Source organism: Gorilla gorilla, chromosome 11, assembly GCF_029281585.2.
Source record: "Gorilla gorilla gorilla isolate KB3781 chromosome 11, NHGRI_mGorGor1-v2.1_pri, whole genome shotgun sequence".
Lineage (NCBI taxonomy): Eukaryota > Metazoa > Chordata > Mammalia > Primates > Hominidae > Gorilla > Gorilla gorilla.
Genome location: NC_073235.2, coordinates 22,486,914 through 22,507,413, shown reverse-complemented (window position 1 = coordinate 22,507,413; position 20,500 = coordinate 22,486,914). Strand labels below are relative to the sequence as shown.

At 53.4% G+C, this 20,500-nt stretch overlaps 1 protein-coding gene across 7 annotated transcripts in view; it reads right to left on the bottom strand.

Annotated features, from left to right (window-relative positions):
• Positions 1–581: 581 nt before the first annotated feature.
• GLI2 (GLI family zinc finger 2) overlaps positions 582–20,500 on the bottom strand; it is a 257,069-nt gene continuing 237,150 nt past the window's right edge. For 4 of the 7 annotated variants that reach the window (XM_055380532.2, XM_055380535.2, XM_063694725.1 and 1 more), the window contains 6 exons: positions 17,828–18,013; positions 14,412–14,561; positions 10,146–10,310; positions 8,287–8,559; positions 6,423–6,759; positions 582–4,844 (listed from right to left, as the gene is read on the bottom strand). In XM_055380532.2, the coding sequence (XP_055236507.1) occupies positions 2,392–4,844; positions 6,423–6,759; positions 8,287–8,559; positions 10,146–10,310; positions 14,412–14,561; positions 17,828–18,013 (3,564 nt within the window). In that variant the 3' untranslated portion in view covers positions 582–2,391. The remainder of the gene's footprint in view (positions 4,845–6,422; positions 6,760–8,286; positions 8,560–10,145; positions 10,311–14,411; positions 14,562–17,827; positions 18,014–20,500) is intronic. The other 3 variants (XM_055380534.2, XM_055380531.2, XM_063694726.1) reach the window with 1 other exon arrangement.

Here is a 20,500-nt window from a genome sequence, read left to right as displayed (position 1 = left end):
CTCCCTGAGGTTTACTGTAGGGGCCAACAGCTGACTGCCTGCCCACTGGACCCAGGCTTTCCCTGTCCACCTGCTGGGCGGCCCCCTACAGCTCAGAGCCCCTGCTCGTGGTTGCTCCCCATGGACCCCTTTGCCAAGGCCAACTGCTGGGCATCCTGGAGGTGCCACCTGCCTGCCCTGACTCCTTCTACCTGCACCAGAGCCTTGGGGGTTTGCCCATCTCACCCCGCCCCACCCTGATGAAATGTGCTCCATCGGAGGGCCCACCAAAGGGAGGGTTCTGACCCTAGGAGTGTTTGGGTCTATACCCCGGTCTGCAATGCATATAGATGTTCAGAGTGGCTCACCGGAAGAGCAGTCAGATATTCACTGTGAAATGTCAAACCCTGCCCAGCCCCAAGGAGACAACAAACAAACAGCCAGTAAATGCCTCAGCATTAAACATTTCTTGGCAAAGGCGGGATAGTCAATTTTGACACTGTTAAGAAAAAATACAGCCTAATTTCTGCTCGAATGCACCAAATTTACTGCCCAGGTTCTCATTAACTACTGTCAAGGGAGAAGCAGATAGACAAGATAAATTATGAAAAAATTACTTTTTTAATGTACAAAAAGACTTATTTACAAGTTGAGCATGTCATCTCAATTCATAGCATGTAGAAAAAGCTAAAAATGTTTTGGAGATATAAATTTGGCTGGACGACTCACCTACAGTATATTCAGGGATGTCTTCTGTACAGAATATATACAGGTTGGGACTGGCAAGGGAAATCCTATCTCAGGAAGGCGATGAACACCACCGCAGAGCCGCAGACCCTTAGCAATGTTCCCTGGCTTTCATTTGCAGTTGGCCTTGTCTCTGGACAGAGTTTGATGTGCTGGGATGCAGCGGGCCCAGATGATGATGTTGGTCTTGTCCTCAAACTCTCCTAAGAAGTTCCTCATTAAGGCCAAGGTCACAGTCAGAGTCACACTCTGAGTGGTGCTGTTTGGCAAGGTTGCCACACATTCCCCATGAAAAGGTTTGGGGAGTGTGTGTGTGTGTGTGTGTGTGTGTGTATGGTGGGGAAGATGCACCAATTCACCCTACAGTGTGTTCAGGAATGATGTCTCCTGAAGCCAGTTCCAAATTCCATTTCCAGGTGGGTCTTGGTCACACTGAACAGGAAAATTCAACGATGCTCCCTCAGAGTCCTGAGGATCAACCCCTTCCCCTTTCCACCCCCAACCACACCACCTACACATGTCATCATTCTCTGCCCAGTGACTCAGTGGGCAGAAGGAAGGGAATCTGGAGGATACGAGGCATGCACACTGTGGCTTGGTGGAGAACACTGGGCTGCTGGTGAGTGCTGGGGGACTGGGCTGCCGTCAGGCCCTGGAGTTTTTGGTGGTAAAGTGGGTGGCCGCTGCATTGGAGAAACAGGATTGGGTAAACACGCAACTTCCTCTTCCTACTGAGAGATCCCTAGGGCGGCCTGAGGCTGGGCCCTGGGTGCACCCTCACTCCTCGAGGCCTCAGTCCATCCCTAACCCACAGTGGCTCCAGCAGCCCCGAGGTATTTAGAAACAAGTCTTCTTTTCAGGAAGGGCTACATTCTACATGCAAACACTGTAAACACGGTCTGGAGAGGCCAGGGCAGCTTCTGGGCTTGCCCCAAGGAGTACATTTTTTCTTTCCTTTTTCTGGTGATACTTACATACTTTATTCATTCATATATACTTGGATGCTTTATTCATTCATATACACTTGGATGGGCTGCCAGTCCCAGACTCGGCTTTACGGAGTAGAAGAGCCAGCTCTACCAAACCTGGAATCAGAATGTGCTCCTGAATCATCCAGGTATAATCTGTGCTTTTCCTCTACGACAAGGTATGTTAGAGACCTCAAGAGTTAGGCTTCATAGAGGAATTCAGGTGGACCAGGAATTCCTTTTCCTTCCAAGTAGTAGAATAAAAAGCTCATCTTTCCGGAGCAGAGTATCCAGTATAGCATTCAGATTCAAACTCAAATGCTCCCTACCATCTTTCTGCATATCCTTTGAAAGGTTTTGGCCAAAGTAATCCCTCGTTAGCCGAATGTCAGCCGTGAAGAAGCCGGAACCGCGCGGTCCTGTAAGCACCAAAGGCTGGAAAGCACTGTGTAAATGAGTTTTGCATTCCTTCCTGTCCTATGGAGACTTTTTTCTTTGTTCTGAGGAATAATCCAAAAGACCAGAGAGGATGCCCATAAACCTTCTCTTACAACGTCTGTCATCTGAAGCGGCCATTGCGCAACAACCCCTCAAGCCTATTTAACACTTTTTTGGAAAAAGACAAAACGGCTGGAACCCCCAGGCTCTGGGCAGCGATGACCCCTCCGGGTGCACTCAGCACCAGGCGCTCGGGGCTCTAGGTCATCATGTTCAGGAACTTGCTCTCCTCGGCGAGGCTGGTGAGCATGGAGCTCATGTCCCCGACAGCCATGTTGCTGATGCCTGCGGGGATGGAGGGCAGGGTCAAGGAGTTTCGGGGGGTGGTGAGGCGGGAGGAGTTCTGGGAGAGGCTGTGGAGGAGGCTGGGGCTCAGAGCACCCGAGAACAAACTCGAGTGATCGCCATCATCCATGATGGCATCAAAGTCAATCTGGGGGGCCTCCAGGAGCTGGGAGTCCACAGTGCTGGACACCTGGTTGACCCCTGGTGAGGGCAAGGGCTGGGGCTGGATGCTGTCCTGACAGGCCTGTGGCTGTGGTGGCTGGGACCGCATGACCTGGCAGCTCCCGAGGTTCTCCAGGCCTCCATCCTGTTCGTACATGTGGATCTGGCCGTAGTAGTAGAGCATGCTGTGGTCCGGGGCCCCACCTGCGTCCTGCGGAGGCGGCTGGGGAGGCACCGACCCCATGTTGCCCATCGCTCCCTTGGGCACAGCCTCTGCTGTTTCCTGACTGGACGGCATGGCAGCCATGGCATGGCCTGTGGCCCTGGCGTAGGCCAGCTGCTGCTGCACAGCACGTACACCACGGTGGCGGCCAGCGGGGCTGGGCTCGAGGGGAGGCCGGGGCTGCACTAGGCCAAAGCCTGCTGTAGCCACCCCCATCGGGCCTGTTTGGGGCTCCATGAAGCCAGGCTGGCGGGCAGGCAGAAGGCTGGGGACCTGGTGGTAGCCCTCCTGGCTCATGGAGGCTGCCAGGTGATGGCTCTGCTGTGGGTAGCTCTGGACTGGGTGAGGTGGTGGCACTCCAGCCAGGGCTGAATTGGGGACCCCAAGTTCCCTGTGGCGATGGCCCATCATGGTGGGGTCAGGTGCAACTTCTGTCTGCTGAGGGTGCCCCAGATGCCCTGGCTTGGCTGGCATATTGCTGCAGGATTGGGGGAACTGGTTGAGGGCCCCACTCAGCTGGGGGTGGACTTGGCCATAGCAGGCATGGGGGCTCATAGTGGTAGTCATGCCAGGACACTGGCTGCCTGCCACTGGCTGTCGCAGCTGCTGCATGTAGTTTACCCTGGGGATGCCCTGGGAGGGGGCTCCGCTGCGGGGCTGAAGGTGTGGCTGCGTGCTGTCCAGGCCCCCAGGGCTCACCTGTAGGCCTTGCGGACTGTAGCCCGGGTACTGGCCAAAGGCAGGCTTCTGCTGCACCACCGCCAGGTTGCCCTGAGGAAAGGGTGGAGACTTCACCTGGCTGACCAGGGTGTCTACGGTGCCGGAGCTCACCTCGTTCCACTGCACAGGCATGTTATTTTTGTTCAGGCTGGAGGGCGCCCCAAAGCCTATCTGGCATCCTCCCAGCATAGGGGCGGAGGGGCCCACGTTGGAGTCCGCAGCCACCATCCTGCGCTGGCCGTGCAGCCCCGGGCTGGGTAGTTTGGGGTTGTCAGAGAAGCCAGTGCTTTCCGTGGGATACACCTGCCCGGCGCCCTCGTCCAGAGCGCCACTGGCGTGCGCCTTGATGTACTGCACCACGTCGTCTGGCAGCACCAGGTCGTCCTCCGGCAGCCCCAGGTCGGCCTCGGGCCCCGCGCCGTCCGCTCCTGCCGCCACGGCCTCCATCGCCACGTTCTCGCTGATGCTAGGCGGCCGGGGCGAGTAGGCGCCGCGGGCCAGGCCGCCGTCGGTGCTCGGGTGGCTCTGCAGGCGGAAGCCTCGCCTGTCGGCACAGGGCGGCAGCGGGCCGGGGTTCACGTTGTGGGTGCTGTGGAAGCGCTGCACCCGCGGCAGGGACAGGGCATCGGGCCGCCGCACAGGGTCGCTGGCCCGCCTGGCTCCGCCGCCTGGAGCCTCGTGGGGGAAGGCGGGCGCAGCCCCCGCGTGGCCGTGGCCATAGGTCGGCCCGTCGCTGCCACGCCGCGGCCCCAGTGGGCGTGGGCAGCCGGCGGGCAGCGTGCGCTCGGGCGCGTCCAGCAGCGCCAGCCTGGTCCGCAGGCTCATGCGCTCCAGGCCCGGCAGCGGAGTGGGCGGGGGGCCGCCAGTGGCTGCAGCGTACTTGGCCCGCAGGCTGTACTGCTGCGCCGGCGTGAGGTTGAGCAGCCCGGAGCCGCCGCTGCACTGGCTGGCCTCGCTCGAGCGCCGCGACGCGTCCGTGGAGATGGGGTCGTAGGAGTCAGCGGAGCTCGCGTTGTGCGGGCGGCCGGCGCCCAGGGGCGAGGCCTCGCTGGAGCGGCGGCTGGAGAAGTAGGGGGAGATGCCGGAGGAGCGGCGGCTCACGGTGTAGGCCGAGCTGACCGTGCTGGTGGAGCTGTCGCGGCGCTCCTGCAGCTGGCTCAGCATGGTCACTTCGCTCGCGGACAGCTCCGACAGCCGCGGGTTGGGCAACAGCCCCGCGGGCCCGCCGCCCCCACTGCCACTGAAGTTTTCCAGGATGGAGCCTGCGGGAAAGCAGAGGGGTCAGCACCGGGACAAGGGTGGGTGGCTGCTTGCTTTGACCATGCTCAGTCATCGCACTGGGCCTGGAGCCCGAGAAGAGGGCTTGGAACACAGTGCACTCAGGAGATGCATGCTTTCTTTCTCTCTTTCTCTTTTTAGAGACAGGATTTCCCAGGCTGGCCTTGAACTCCTGGGCTCAAGGGATCCTCCCTCCCCAGACTCTGGAGTAGCTAGGGCATATGTGGGCCACCATGCCCAGTGAGCAGATGGTTTTTCAATTAAAAAGGGGGAGGAAAAAGCAATATGTAAACAAATGGTGGCGCTTATTGCTAAGGGTGGGCGAGGGGAAGCCAGGAGGCCTAAGTCCCTATCTTAACTTTACCATTATCTGTCTGGCCTTGAATTCTTCTTTCTCTGGCCCTCAGTTTCTCTAGCTGTAGATAAATGTGCCTCTCCATAGGACTGAGTTACGCAGAGGAGGGGATGAGCAGCTCAGGAAGGCCTAGGTTGGTCTCCTGGTACAGTACCCTCACAGTCTGTGGAGGTGTTGCCACCTAGGCGTCCCGGAGATGGAGTTTAAGGAGCAGGCTATTACAGGGAGTACCATGGAAGGCAAGACAGGCTGCAAGAGTGGGCAGAGGAGACGTGAGCCCAGGATGATCTCACAGGGAGCCCAGGACCCCCAATGGCTCTTCAGTGCTGCCCTGAGTTGGGCACCTCTCTGAGCCTCATCTTGATGGCTGGGCCTTTACACTCCTGCAGTGACCAGTCATTGCATGCGGGGCTGCTGGGAAGGGGTGACCTTGGGTGGGGCATCTGTCTGCAACCCAGGAGATCCCTGTAGGGGGCTGAGAGTTCAAGGCCATTTACCAGTAGTCCCCACAAGTTGGGACAACAAATCCTCCCTTCAAGTGAGAGCAGGTGGTACATCAGTGTTGACCACAGTGGGCAGCCCGGCACAATCCTAGGCACAGAGTCAGTACCCAAGACATGCTCGTTAAAGACGCCTTCCATCTCAGAGCCTGGCCAACACCTCTTGAGACTGAGCACAGCGCTGCCTCCGCCATGAAGTCCTCCCTGCTCATCCCCAGCTCAATGTGCTTTCTCCTTCCTCTGCACAGCTCCACCCTAAGCTCTGGCTTTGGTGGTACCTGGCTCGTTCTGCAGTAGAGTGTGAATCTGGTGGCACAGCCTTCTAACCATACGCTCCTTTGGGACTGGAATTAAATGGCTCTCCTGCCTAGGGCCTTTGCCATGGTGCCCACAGCAAGTGCCTCATCAGTGAAGGAATGAATGGGTGAGGAAGAGGATGATGTGCGCAGGGTCTCCTTGTTTTGGGGGGTTATAAGGACTCAGAATGGTGCAGTTGAAAGAGCATGGCCTTTGGCTAATCTCACCCCTGCCATTGATTTGGGTAAGGCATTTCACCTCTCTGAGCCTCAGTTTCCTCTTCTGTACTGGGCTGGTAAGATCCTGTAGGAATCCGGTGAGATAGCACTGGTGCTTGGTGGGTGCCAGCCTAGTTGGTGCTGCCCCAGACTCTCTCCTGCCCCATCTGCAAACCCCAGGCCTTTACTCACCACTTCCCGGGAGGGGAGGCAGCTTGGTGTTCCGCGTGTGTGGAGTCGGCCCGGCCCATGAGCAGGAATCCTTGAGTGACTTGAGCTTCTCCTTCTTGAGCTGCTCGAACCGGTGCATGGTGGTCATGTGTTTGCGCAGCTGGAGGCCACCAGCGGAGGGGGCAGCCAGGGCTGAGGTGTCGGCCCCTGGGGGTGTGTCATCCAGCGCCGTCAGGTCTCCCAGGCTCCCGGGCCCCGTCCCCGGCATCTCCACGCCACTGTCATTGTTGGGGGCACTGCCCAGAGGAGAGGGCTCGCTGCTGCAGGACGACTGGGCCCCGGGGCTGGACTGACACAGCTGCAGGGGACGAGGCAAGAAGGCTCAGACTCAGAGGGTATCAGATTCCACCTGGTCCTGCCTCTAGGCCTGCACAGGCACCACACCCTCGCGCACCCTGAGGGGCTGAGGGTGAGGGAAGGAAGCTGCCTTGCGGAGGAGCATGTAAAGCATCATGAGTCTGCTTAAAACGGTCAAGTCACTTCACTTCTCTTAACCTTGGCTTCCCCAACTATGAGATGGACCTGAACTGATTCCGGTGCAGAGTTAGTGGGTGGGTGGACAGCACGCAGCATGCAGAAGGCACCCAGTATGGCACAAAAGAAGGCACTTAAACACTCCCACCAACAGCCATGTACCCTGATGAGGTGAGGAATGAAGCCTGCGGACTTGGTGGCTTCAACCAGACAGGATGATCTCAAAAGGCCAGGGGCAGGTTGTGGGAAAGGGAAAGGAGGACCAGGAGGGGGACCCGTGGGATGCAGCCCTTGTGTAAAGGGCCACCCCAAAACAGTCTTCCCTCTGGGTTAGGTAGAGTGGGGCAGGGAGCTCATGGCACATGTACACAGTGCAGAATGCCACAGAACTCGGACGACATCCACTCGGATGACATCCACAGAACTCGGATCTGGGCCCAGATGAGGCTTGCACCAGATGCACCACCTCTGGGCTCATTGTTAGGCCAAATGGCCCCAAATTCCAGCTTCCTTGGGAAGCCATGATCTTCCTTCCCATGAGGACACAGGCTTAATGGGAGCAGGGACCTTCTAGGTGTTGTCCATGGCACCATCCACATTTTTCTGCTTGACCCTCAGGACCTTCTGTAGCCTAGACGCATGCCTCCCTGTCACTCTGCCCCTGATACAGCCTGGTGCCCCTGCTCCCCACACCTGCCAGTTCCACTCCGGCTGCCAAGGCCAATGGCCTCATCTGCAGTGCCCTGCTGTGTGCCTGTCCGGGCCCACCTGCCTGGGCCTAGGAGGCCTAGACTGACAGGTGAGTCTCTGCCAGGCAGCAGCATGGACCGGCTCCCCAGCCACCCTCACTCCCCCAGCCCACCCACACATGCCCAGCTCCTTGGCTCACCTCAGTACCGTCTATCCTTAGGGGAGGTACAGTCAGGAAAAAGAGATGGAGACAAAGAACAGGTGGTTAGAACAAAAGGAGTGGACGCCAGAGGGGTGGGGATGCAGAGACAGGACAGAGGAGTGGGGGCTGGCAGTGGCACTTGGGTGCTGGCTGGAAAGGCAGACTTGCAGGGGCCACCCCCGCCCTGTGCAGGCCCACCGTACAGGGCGGCATCCCTGTCACCCAGGGTGCTGCCACACACCCAGCAGGAGCCTGGTCAGAGCAGAATGGGACCTGGACAAGATAGGTTCCATGTGAGGCCCAAGGTGGTGAAGGGGGAAAGCCAAGTTGGAGAGAGGAGGGATATCGCTGTGCCCCTAGAGGGGGGCCTTAGGGCAGAGCCTGCAACCGTGGCAAGGGGTGGCCCTGGGCACGGCTATGGAGTTGCCTTGCGTGGCTGGGCTGCCCAGCTCCGCTTACCCCGGAGCTCTCGGTCTTGATGGCTCTGACGTGCAGGCAGTCCTCCACGGCCTGGCTGGTGCTGCTGGCCTCGGTGCTCTCTGGGCCGCCAGGCTCAGTGCCGGCCTCACTGTCCCCATTCTCTTTGAGCAGCGGTGCGCGGAGGTGCATGTCATTGCGCTGCTTCTTGGTGACGTGGGCATCTGGGCCGTGGACCGTTTTCACATGCTTCCGGAGAGAGCTGGGGTCTGTGTATCTCTTGGTGCAGCCTGGGATCTTGCAGATGTAGGGTTTCTGGGGAGAGAAGCAGGCCTGTGTCATGGATAGGGGTACGAGGATCAACTCTGAAGGGGCGCTCTCCCTGTTCTCCTGAAGCTACCCACGCCCCTCAGCAGAGCCCAGCTGGCAACGTCAGTAGGTGCTGTGTCGAATTTGCAGCCAGTGCTCTGTGGATGACACCATGCAGGAGCCTGGCCATAGCCTGGCTTGTCTGCACCTGTTCATGCAGTTAAGCACATGGCCACGGAGGGTCCTGCCACAAGAAGCTGGGGACACATGTGCCTCGTGTAATCACAATGCTGCCTCTCAGTGAACAGGGCAGTGGGGTTTTTAGTACTAGTAGCAAGTGTACGAGCTCAGTGTACCCTCTGACAGCACTAGCACCCCTGATTTCTCTGATGAAGAAAGGCAGGATCAGGGAGGCAAAGGAACAGGTTCCAAGTCATCCAGTAATGGGGTGAAAAAACCCAGGATTTCTGAACCTCAGTCCTGGACTCATAAACATGCACACACACGCACACACACACACACACACACACACCACACCACGTCTACAGAAAAACATACACTTACAAACACACATACACACATGTGCACACACACTCCCCTCTAAGGCTGGCTTTTGTCCATAGAGACTCTGAGGGGTTCAGATGCCTTGGAAAATTCCTCTAACTTCTTACAAGCATTGGAGCAAAGTCCCTTTGGGGTCCAGGATATGTCTAAGCTTTTAAAAACATACATTTCCGAGTAAGCCTGAGCGACAGTAATTGTGTGGCTGGGCCAGGATGCCACCGGCTCTTGCCCTGCTTTCTCCCTGGTTCTCTCAGCCCAGACAGGGGCTCTGCCTACCCAGGGAGACAGAGGCTGCTCTGTGCCCCATCTGCTGGGGCTGACAGCCACGGCAGGCCCAGGCAGCGCTAACAGCTGGAGCATGTCACTGCTGGCTGCCCAAGCCAACAGGCCAGGGGGCTGCCAACAAACGCCAAGCTCAGACAGCACTGCTCTGCTTCCCTCAGGCAGTGGGGCAGCTGCTCTCCAGTGGAACACCTGCTTGTGGTGGAAAGGGAATTTGGGGGTGTGGAGCAGTGACCCAGGATGTTTTCACAGCTGCAGAGGGATCATCACTGCTCTGGCACTGGGGAAAGTCACTTCATCTCTGAGTCTTCGTTTCCTCATCTAGAGGATGGGGAGGCAGAACCCACCCAGCAGCCCCAAGTAATAGGGAGCAGATGCATGTTAAACACTCCGAGATCAGAAGGGCCACTTCCCTGCTTCAACTTCAGCTCTCGAGGACCTCATGATGGCCTTTGGGGAGGGCACTATTATATTTATTATGGAGATAAGGAAATTGAGGCACAGAGAGGGTCAATATGCCATGGGACCTCACGGGGCATCTTTTAGAGGAAAGGATGTGGCATAGAGAAAGAGACCGGTCTGTCTAGGTCTCAGAGTCCTGGTCTGTATCTGAGGATGTACAGCTGGTCAGTGGCGGGGGCGGGACATGGGGCACCTGGCTATCTACTGGACTACAGATGCCTGGAAGCCATGGGGCGTCAGTGGGGCCCCTGTGTGCATGCCCAGTGCATGCCCCGCAGAGGTACCTCGTTGGAGTGGGTGCGATTCTGGTGCTTGGCGCGGTCCGAGGCATTGGAGAAGGCTTTGTTGCAGCCCTCGTGCTCACACACATATGGCTTCTCCCCGGTGTGGGACCGCAGGTGTGTCTTCAGGTTCTCCAGGCGGGAGTAGGCCTTCGAGCAGCCCTCAAACTAGAAGGAGGCGGTTCAGTCAGTCAAGGCACCCCAGGGGGCCCAACCTTGAGGCCCGCTGCTGCTTCCTCCCCACCCCCTTCTCTGCTCTGCTCCACCCCATCAGCACACTCAGAAGCATGCATTTTAAGGATATTACTTTCCTTTCCTGAAAACATGGAAAGGACTGAAAGGTACAAAGAGAAAAATGAAAACCACCGGTCGCCCAGGGGCTGCTACTGCTGACACGCAGGTAAGTGTCATTCTGGTGAGTCTGCAATTCATCTCCACATGTCTTTAAAACCAAAACTGGGAACATATCAAGTATTCAGTTACATACTCTATTTTTTTAGATCAGCAGCATATTCCCGTATCATTAAACTCTAAACTATGGCTTTGAACTGTTTCCCAGTACCACTCTCAGTTAGAATTTTCCTGTGCTCTAAAATGTGCTGAGAATAAAATTCAGTCCTTCAAGTCCTTGAGTGAGTCGGCCACCCTCATCTTCACTTTGGACATGCTGGTCTCCTTTCAGTTCTTTGACTCCACTAAGTTCTTTCTGGCTTGGGGCCTCTGCATACTACCGACCCCTCTGGCTGGAAACTTCTGCAGCCCCCACCCAATCCGGTTCCTGGCCCAGGTCCCTCCCTCTCAATCTTTTAGGTCATCTCCTCTGAGAGCATTTTTCTGATATTCTCAATCACAACACTCTATCCTCTCTCCTTTATACCCCTTGGCTCGATTTATAATGATCTTAATCATTTTGTTACCCAGCCTTCTTACTAGAATACCAGCTCCATAGAGCAGGAATCTTCTGGGTCTTGTTCATTGCTGTCTTCCTAATATTTAGCATCTAAGCACTCAAGAAACATTTTTGGAAAGGACGGAAGGAGGAAAGGAGGGAGCAAGGGAGAGAGGAAGGAAGGAAAGGAGGTGGGGAGAGAGGGAAGAAGGGAGGAAGGGAGAAAGAAGAAGAGATCATTGCAGGAAGCTCTGCAGCTATTCCAAAGATACTGTGGTTGCATTGAATGGATGTATGAAAACCGCCCTCAGGAGGACACGTACACCCGGCAGGAGCTGTCTCATTCCTCCCACCCTCTCCTTTATTCCTGAACAGTCTGATTGAGCATGCTTGGCTCCAAGCGCCTTTTATCTGTTTCCACAACTCACAGCTCATATCATCAAAGGGCTATGGTTTGCCACTACTGAGGATGTTAAGAAAATAACTTGTTGCAATGAACCCTGAAGAGCCAGAACAATCTTGCAAAAGGAGGACAAATTGGGAGAACTCATATGCCCCAATTTACTTCCTACAAATTGACAGTAATAAAGACTGCATGTGGTACTGACATAAAGAGAGACATAGAGATCCAGGCAATACAACTGGCAGTTCAGAAAGAAACCCAGACACTTAAGGTCAATTGATTTTTGACAAGGATGCCAAGACCATTCAAATGGAAAGAACAATTTTTCAGCAAATGGACTCGGACAACTGCATAATCACATGCAAAAGAGTAAGTTTGGATCCCTACCTCATACCATGTACAAAGATTAACTCCAGCCTGGGCGTGGTGGCTCACGCCTGTAATCCTAGCACTTTGGGAGGCTGAGGCAGGGGAATCACCTGAGGTTAGGAGTTCAAGACCAGCCTGGCCATCATGGTGAAACCCCATCTCTACTAAAAATACAAAAAATTAGCCAGGCGTGGTGGCGCGTGCCTGTAATCCCAGCTACTCCGGAGGCTGAGGCAGGAGAGTCGCTTGAACCTGGGATGCAGATGTTGCAGTGAGCCAAGATGGCACTATTGCACTCTAGCCTGGGTGACAGAGGGAGACTCTGTCTCAAAAAAAAAAAAAAAAAAAATTAACTCCAAATGGATCAAAGACCTCAATGGAAGAGCTATATTATAAAACTCTCTATACACACATATATTCTTTTTTTAATTTTTAAATTTTTCAGAGTGCCAGTATTCAATATTTCTATAAATAAAAGTCTATATAAACTATAAAACTCTTAGAAGAAAACATAGAGGTAAATTTTTGTGACCTTGGATTAGGCAATGGTTCCTTAGCTATGACGCTAAAAGCACAAGCAATTAAAAAATTGTACAGCCTCAAAATTAAGAACTTTGTGCTCTAAAACAAAGTATCAAAGGAAATGAAAAGAAAATCCAGAGAATGGGAGAATTATTTGCAAATCATATATCTGACAAGGGTCTAGTAACCAGATATACGAAAAATTCTTACAATTTAACAACAAAAAGACAACCAGATTTCAAAATGGGCAATATTTGGGTAGACAGTTCTCCAGAGAAGATACGCAAATGGCCAATAAACACCTGAAAAGATGTTTAACATTATTAATCACTAATTAGGGAAGTGCTAATCAAAAACACAATAAAATACTACTTTATACCCACTAGGATATGGCTAGAATAAAAAAGACAGGTAACAACCAGTGTTGGTGAGGATTTGGAGAAATCAGAACCCTCATTCATTGTGGGTGGAAAGGTAAAATGGAGCAGTGTTTTTGGAAAACAGACTAGCAGTTTCTCAACTGCCATCCGACTCACCAATTCCACTCCTAGTTACACATACCCAAGAGAAGTGAAAACGTTCTGTCCATATAAAAACATGAACACACATGTTCACAGCAGCATTATTCATAATAGCCTCAAAGTGAATACAATGCAAATATCCATCAACTGACGAATGCATAAACAAAACATGGTCTATCCATACAATGGAATATTATGCAGCCACAAAAAGAAATAAAGTACATGTGCATGCTACAACACAGGTGAACCTTGAAAACGTGTTAACTGAAAGAAGCAAGACATAAAGGCACATATTGTATGATTTCAGTTTTTATGAAATTTCCAGAACAGGCAAATCCATACAGACAGAAAGCAGATTAGTAATTGTCCAGGGCTGTGGGAAGGACAGAATTAGGAGGGGCCGTGGGAAGGACAGAATTAGGAGTGGCTGTTAATGAGTACAGTGTATCTTTCTGGGGTGATGAAAATGTTCTGAAATTAACTAGTAGTGATGGTTGTACAAATTTGTGAAGTACTAAAAACAACTAAATTGCACATTTTCTTAAAAGGGTGAACTTTATGGTATGTCAGCTATTTCTCAATAAAAAAACTGACTTGCCAGCAAAGGTAGCATATTTCACTGGATCCTGGACACCACTGATTTTAAGACAGTCTGACTTCAGAGATATTAAGGTGAAAACAAAATATATGTCTCAGAATCTATGAAACAAGAATTCACAAAAAGAAGTTCCCAGATGTTTCAGCTACAGCTGAAACCACGTGTGCATTTACGGGGCAGCAGTTTCTGTGTGTTAAAAAAAATAGTCTCTCCAACTATAGTCATAAATCCTGTTGACCTTCTAAAGGAGACCATAGAAAAGGTCTTATCATTGAGCTCACTTAAAAAAAAAAATAACTCAGCTGGGAGCTGTGGCTCAAGCCTCGAATCCCAGCACTTTGGGAGGCTGAGGCAGGCGGACTGCTTGAGCCCAGGAGTTCAAGAGCAACATGGCAAAACCCCATCTCTACAAAAAATTACAAAAAGTAGCTGGGTTGGTGGCATGCACCTGTAGTCCCAGCTACTCAGGAGGCTGAGGTGGGAGGATTGCCTGAGCCCAGGAGGTGGAGGCTGCAATGAGCTGCCTGGGTAGCAAAGTGAGACTCTGTCTCAAAAAACAAACAAACAAAAAAACCCTCAACCATTTTAACCCATCATTGCTCAAGCTCTGAATCACCAATGATGTTTTTTTCTCTGGTCCCCTGCCCAGCGTCACCCAGCCAAGCAAACTGCAGGGTGCAGATATGCCTTTGGACTCACAATCACAGACACACCCACACATTTTTGCCATGCTTACCGAGACGCTCACACCCAGAGAGCAAGTCCATCAAGGTCTGGGACGGCACGAGGCGAGGGGCCTCCAGGACCCAAACAGGCAGGGTGGGAACAGGCTCCTGTCCCAGAGCCCCTGCTGTGGTCTGCCCCACCCAGGTGTGCCTGTGGCCAGCCACCTCCAAACACGATCCCCCCGGCCTGGCTGACAGGCCAGTCTTGATGCTGCGGCGGGGGTGGGGAGAAGGCCACTCACCGTGCACTTGTGGGGCTTCTCGCCCGTGTGCCGCCGCATGTGCACCACCAGCATGTACTGTGCCTTGAAGGGCTTCTGCTCCCGCGTGCAGGCCTGCCAGCGGCACACGAACTCCTTCTTCTCCCCGTGGATATGCTCGTTGTTGATGTGCTGCCGGAGGGACATGCCCAGAAGAGGGTAAGCAGGGCCAGAGGCCCACAGACCACCCGCTGCTGTCAGCTGACCACCTGCACCGGCACCCCCCCAGCCCTCCCCGACCTGTGGGCAGGCCATCCACCCTGCTGACCACACCTACTATGTTCAGACCGTGCTCCTCATTGCCCATCCCACCTACTATACACAGACCACTGACCCAACAAGACCACCCCTACAAGCCAGGCCACGCCTCCTCATGAATCCTCACTAGCTGCCCTTAAATGAAGGCCTACTGCGGGCCGCGTATCTTCCCTGCATTTTCCAATCGGTCATCAAAGTGACCGTCTATATTGGGCAAAGCCATCCTGTGCACCGCAGCCTGGGCTCTGGTGTGATGACGCTCCCAGGCTGCAAACAGTAGGCACTAACCGCAGCGAGGCAAACGTGCCCGTAGTGGGTGCATGAGAAGCCTCTCCTAAGCTTGCCCCCATTGTTTCAGAGGTTTGTAAATAACATATTTTGTTTCAATAGAAAAAGAACACATGCTTATCTCTATTTTTGGCATTGACCCATGAGATAATGGCTTTGTCCCCTTTCCACAAAGGCACAGAGAGTTCAGTGGCCTGCACAGGGCCCTGGCAGTCGGCGTGGTAGAGCCAGAACTGACCTTAATGGTGGGCTCTGGGCACTGTGTGAAGCTTATCCTGGGAGAAAACGGCCCAGGCAAGTGAGATGGGACAGCCAGCGCAGCACGACTAACCCTGCCGCGTATCTCGGGTAAGGCTGGGTTTACTTCCCCAGCCTGGTGGCGAGGCCAGGACACTCAGGTCTTAGAGGCCTCCCCTTCCTCCTCTGTTCTCAGTTTCCTCCCCCGTCTTCACTTCCTCCCAGCCCCTCCCACAACCTCTAGGCCCACACTGTCCAATGCAGCGACCACTTGCCCCATGTGGGGCTCTTGCACACTTGAAATGTGGCTGGCCTGAGCTGGGATGGGCTAGAAGTGCAAACTACACACCCGTTTCAAAGACTTAGAATGGAAAAAAAAAGAATATACAATATCTCAATAACTTTCTTTTCTATTGACTACCTGCTAAATGATATTTCAGATATATTGGGTTGAATAAAAAATATTAAAATTAACTTCACCTGTTTCTTTTTACTTTTAAATGCACTCCTAGGAAATGTAAATTACATGGATAGCTGGCATTTGTGGCCTGTAATATTGTTCTGCTGGACATTCTGCTGTGGAACTTTGCCACCAAAAGAGGCTGTCCCAAGAGCCAAGCGTCAGGCACTGGCAGCACCTTGCCCCAGAAGACAGAAAACTGCCAGGCCCTCATGCCCTGTGCGACTCGCCCAACTGTCACGCATACAGATGCCCCTGCTGGAGCATGTGAAATCTTCAGCGCTTTGAACTTCCAGGGAAATCTTATCATATTAGCCTCACTTTCCATTTTTAAAGCCTTTCAAATGATAAAAATGCTTCCTGACAATGGCTTTCATTTTTTTCTTATTGGTTTACTTAGCAACAAATTGTTAATAATCGACCAGGGGCTCCAGCTCGCCTGTGCGCCTGCTCCATCCATCTTTCCAGGGAGCAGAGAGAAACAGAGAGAGAGAGAAAGACAGACAGACAGAGCTGGGTGAAGGGGTCTGCTTTTTCCAGGGCCTGGTGGAGGTGGCCACCTATAGCTCCAGGACAGTCCAGGGCACAGGCAGAAGTCCCTGGCTAAAGCCCTCCTTCCAGTTTGGGGACCCTCCGCATTCATCTGAGGAATTCCGTGCCTGCTCTTTGGGGCTGACCCACTTATCTCTCCTCCTTTCATCTAACTGATTTGTTCTGCAACTCACAGCTCCACGGTCCCTGCTCCATCTAGGGCTTGTTTACCCCAAAGAGGTGGTACAAGTTGAAAAATTAAGTTTGAGATCCAGAAGGGGTTAGATAAGACCCTGTTTCACCAGTTCTATGTCAGCTGCATTCGTTTGCTGGGAAATTCTGGTCTTCTGGGTGAGAACTGTGTTTGGGAGGACAAACTCCAACACAAAAGAAACCTACAGTATTTGTGAGCAAGTTGCATAAGTGGAAGAAGCAGAGGGAGTCGGCGTGTCCTAAATGCTAAGTTCACAGAGCTAGGGAGAAGCAAGCGCCTCTGGACAGCTTCTGAATATGAATAGGAGACGCATGCATGTGTGTGTGTGCATGTGTGTGCACGTGCGTGTGTGTCTGCTCTTCCCAGCAATCGAGCTACTAATTTAGTGGGTTCATCTTTATAGACACTCACTCACCAAGGAGTATGTGCTGGGGAGTTGGGAGGTGGCTTTCTTGAATTTAAGTTCTTCTCTGGATGGAGAAGAGAGAACCACTCAGGGCTGGTGTGGGGAACAGGCAGGAGGAGGAAGGAGGGAGCTGCTAGGTGCGGAATGTCTGCGAGCCACTAAGTGCTGACAAACATGATTGACCCTCCTGTGGGGTAGCATCAACCCCCTTTATAGGAAGAAAATGAAGCTCACAGAGGCGGAGTCACTTGCTCAGAACCACTCAGCTGGTTGTGGTGGGGACAGGTTTGGAGCCAGGTTTCTCCCGTGCCAAGCCTCTGCCCTGCACATTGCACACATCACCCCTAACTGCCATATAAGGGACGCTGCGGTATGAGAGTTTGGAATGAGGACCAAGAGGCATATCCTGAAGGTCTCGCCGGCTCCCATGGTCATCTCTAATCACCTGAGCTGTCAGTACTCAGGCACTGTTAAGCAACCTCCTCTCTGATCTGGGTGTAGACACCCACCTGCACCCATATCCACTGGGTATCTGTGAATAGTCCCCAAAAGGAAAGGATCAACTCCTTCCTTCATGGGAGAAGCTTCTTTCACTTATTATTGTGTAGATACTGGCTGGTTTAACTAATCGTATTTCTCTCTTTGCACTAGCTATTAGGAATCTCAGAAAAAAAAATGTGTATATAGAATATAGCTCAAAGCACTCGGTTTTTAATACTAACTCTATTCCTGGTTTCACCTTATTGTTCTCTTTTCCCTGACAGTCTCATTTACTTATTTTTTCTTTTAATCTTTTGTATTACATATGTATTGGAAGCCATCTTAAAAACAGGCAGGACACACATAAGTAATTATGCCTCCCACTTGCAGGGGATGTGGCCCAGGCATCTCTGGGGTTCTCTTCCTCCAGCCCCTTCTGTCCAGTAGAGGCCCTGGATGGCTCAGCATCCTGCATGGCCTGGGCCATGCCCCGGTTGGCGGGCTGCTGGGGTTCAAAAGCTTACATGCACCAGCTGCTCCTGGGTGTCATACTCCTTGGTGCAGTCTTCCCAGTGGCAGTTGGTCTCATAGATGACCACCTCAGCCTCCTGCTTACAGTCATCCCTGTCCAGATCCTCCTTGAGGTCAGACAGCTGCTCCTGGGAGAGGGGAAGGGCACACCCACATGAGCCGTGTCCAGACACCTGGCCCTGAAAAGAGGTCGCTGTTAGTCCCATGCATTCTGTGCCAAGGACCCTGGGCTGTTACAGGTGTGGATGCAAGTGTGTGTGTTACAGGTGTGTGTGCACACACACAACATATGCATGCAGACACACACACACACACACACACACACACACACACACACACTCATCAGCCTTTTTAGCTCCTTTCCTCAACTCAGCCCCGCCCACAGCTCTCCTTGTCAGATGGCCTGTCCTGGGGCCCCTCCTCCTTCCTCTCCAGTGCACACTTGTCTTCATCGAAGTGCTGTGGGGAACCAGTTTTCCCTGCCACAGCCCTAACGCATGGGCATCTGCATTCTTGTACGATAGGGAGGATCTGAGGCCCTCCCCATGAATACACAGTGAGCTCGAGGCAGCCTAGGTCTGGACTTGAGTCTCCTGACCATATCAGGGCCCATGTGGCCATTTTAATGAGGTGAAGGAAAGACCCCTGAGACATTCCTTCACCTGATCACAGGTCCCTGAAATTCCCGTCAAAAAGGACAAAGTCTTTTTCTCTCAAACTGGCAACAGACTGAGAATTAACCCACAAGACCATCCCTACCCTCACTGATGCTAACCAGGGGCACCCTCTGAGCAGAGGACATGAGGACGGGCAGGAGGTACCTGCCTGGGGTCGGGGCACAGGGAGAGGCTCAGATACTCCAGGTAGGGATGGAAAGTCCACGGAGGGCCTACAAGGGCTGTCAAGGACTCCTCAGTATTCCTTCCACTGGTCTGCTAGGAAGGCTGGGAGCAAAGCCAAGCAAAGAGGCAGATGTTACCAAGATTGCTTCGCACTTCAAACTCTCTCCAAAACCAGCAGGAAAATGTTGTCTTTCAGAATAGTCTCTGGGGAAAACATGTATAGTCAGGCTCGGGGGATGAAGGACCTCGCCCCATAGTCAAAAGGCCTAACCCCCACTGGCTCTGGGGACTCAATGAGTGGTACCATAGCTGCCCAGGTCACAATTTCAGTCCTAATGCTGAGTCCCTTTCTGGGAGTGGAAGAAATTAGCCTCAGGACGCCCTGCTGTCAGTGGAGACTCAAACCCCACCTGACTTTCCATAAGAGCTGCAAAGACCTCTTCCAAGAAGGGTTCCTGATTGTTTCTCAAAGGACCTTTCAACGAATCCACTTGTTCCCAACAGGAAAGCAACAACATGTCGTACAATAGCTCCAGGGGCTACACTGGGAGCAAGTCAAAGGAAGGCGTGGGAGCATTTCCTTTCCAGATCTTTAGCAATGGGATCGTCTGGGGGCTGTCGGGGTGAGACCATGGGGAGAGTGGACCAGAGGGCCTCCTATCACCCTCTCCACTCTTTGAGAAGACCTGGAAGTCAGCCATCCACCTTACAAATGAGTCAGGGAGTCCTTGGTCAGTGAATCAGGACACTGAGCGACAGGGGGACAACCTCCTCATGATAAACAGCTTTCCTTGCACTGACACGTGCGCAGAGCCAGGCTGGGCAGGCAGGAGGCCCTCTGTGGCCGGCCAGGGTTGGAGGGCGGGCATAGGGCCCTACCGGCATGTGGCCATGGGGCTCCCAGGGGCTCAGTGCCTGCCTGCCGGCCCTGTCCTCGCCTTTCCGGCATGTTTATCTTCCCTGGATTTGTGCCGTCCTCATCAATTTCATCGGCCCCCGATGATGGTTGGCCTCGTGGAAACCATGCATCATGCTGAGACCGGCTTTGGTGTCAGCAAGGGGAGAAGAATTTGTCATCAACCCCTCTGCTTGCCTGACAATAACAGAAGCCAATATTTCATGAAAATTAAGTGCCCAGAGCATGCCTGATGGTTCACAGTTTTGATAAAGGATGGTCGGCAGATGCAGGAGAGACAGGGATAGGAGGCCCCGAGCACCCTTGGTGTCCAGGATGCGGCTTCTGTGGTAATGGATGAAGACTGGGCCACCATGAGAGGGCTTGGGGGACCAGGGGCTTACTTACCAGGTCAACAGGCACGGCATGCCCTTTACAAGACAGGCCCCTGCTCCAAGAGTGGGGGCTGCCTGCATGCTGTCTTGGAGCAGAAGAAATAAGTGGCAAAGTTTCCAAAAGGATCAGCACAGGGTCTGGGCCACGCGATAGGCCTGCACTGGGCTGTGGGCTGCTCCGCTCTTCTCTCCCCGCTTGAACTTGTCCTATCTTCCCCCCTCACCACGCCACTCACTGACTCAAATGTGCATTGAATCATTGGAAAATACTGTGTCAGTGACTGCACACTTGCACAAACCCGGGTGGCATGGAACCCGGTCAGGCACTTCTCCCATAGTGCCACCTCTCCAAAGCTTAGAGTGCAGACAGGGAGACAGGTGTGAACACAGCACATGCCCTGAAGTGACCCCTGAGCTAGGCTGGGTGTGTGGGCCTGGAGCTAAGTCCTATCACCCAGGAGAATCAGGAAGGGCTGAAGTGGCAGCGAAGGAGCCAGGGTGGGGTAGAGTTCCAAGAGTGACAGCAGCCTAGAA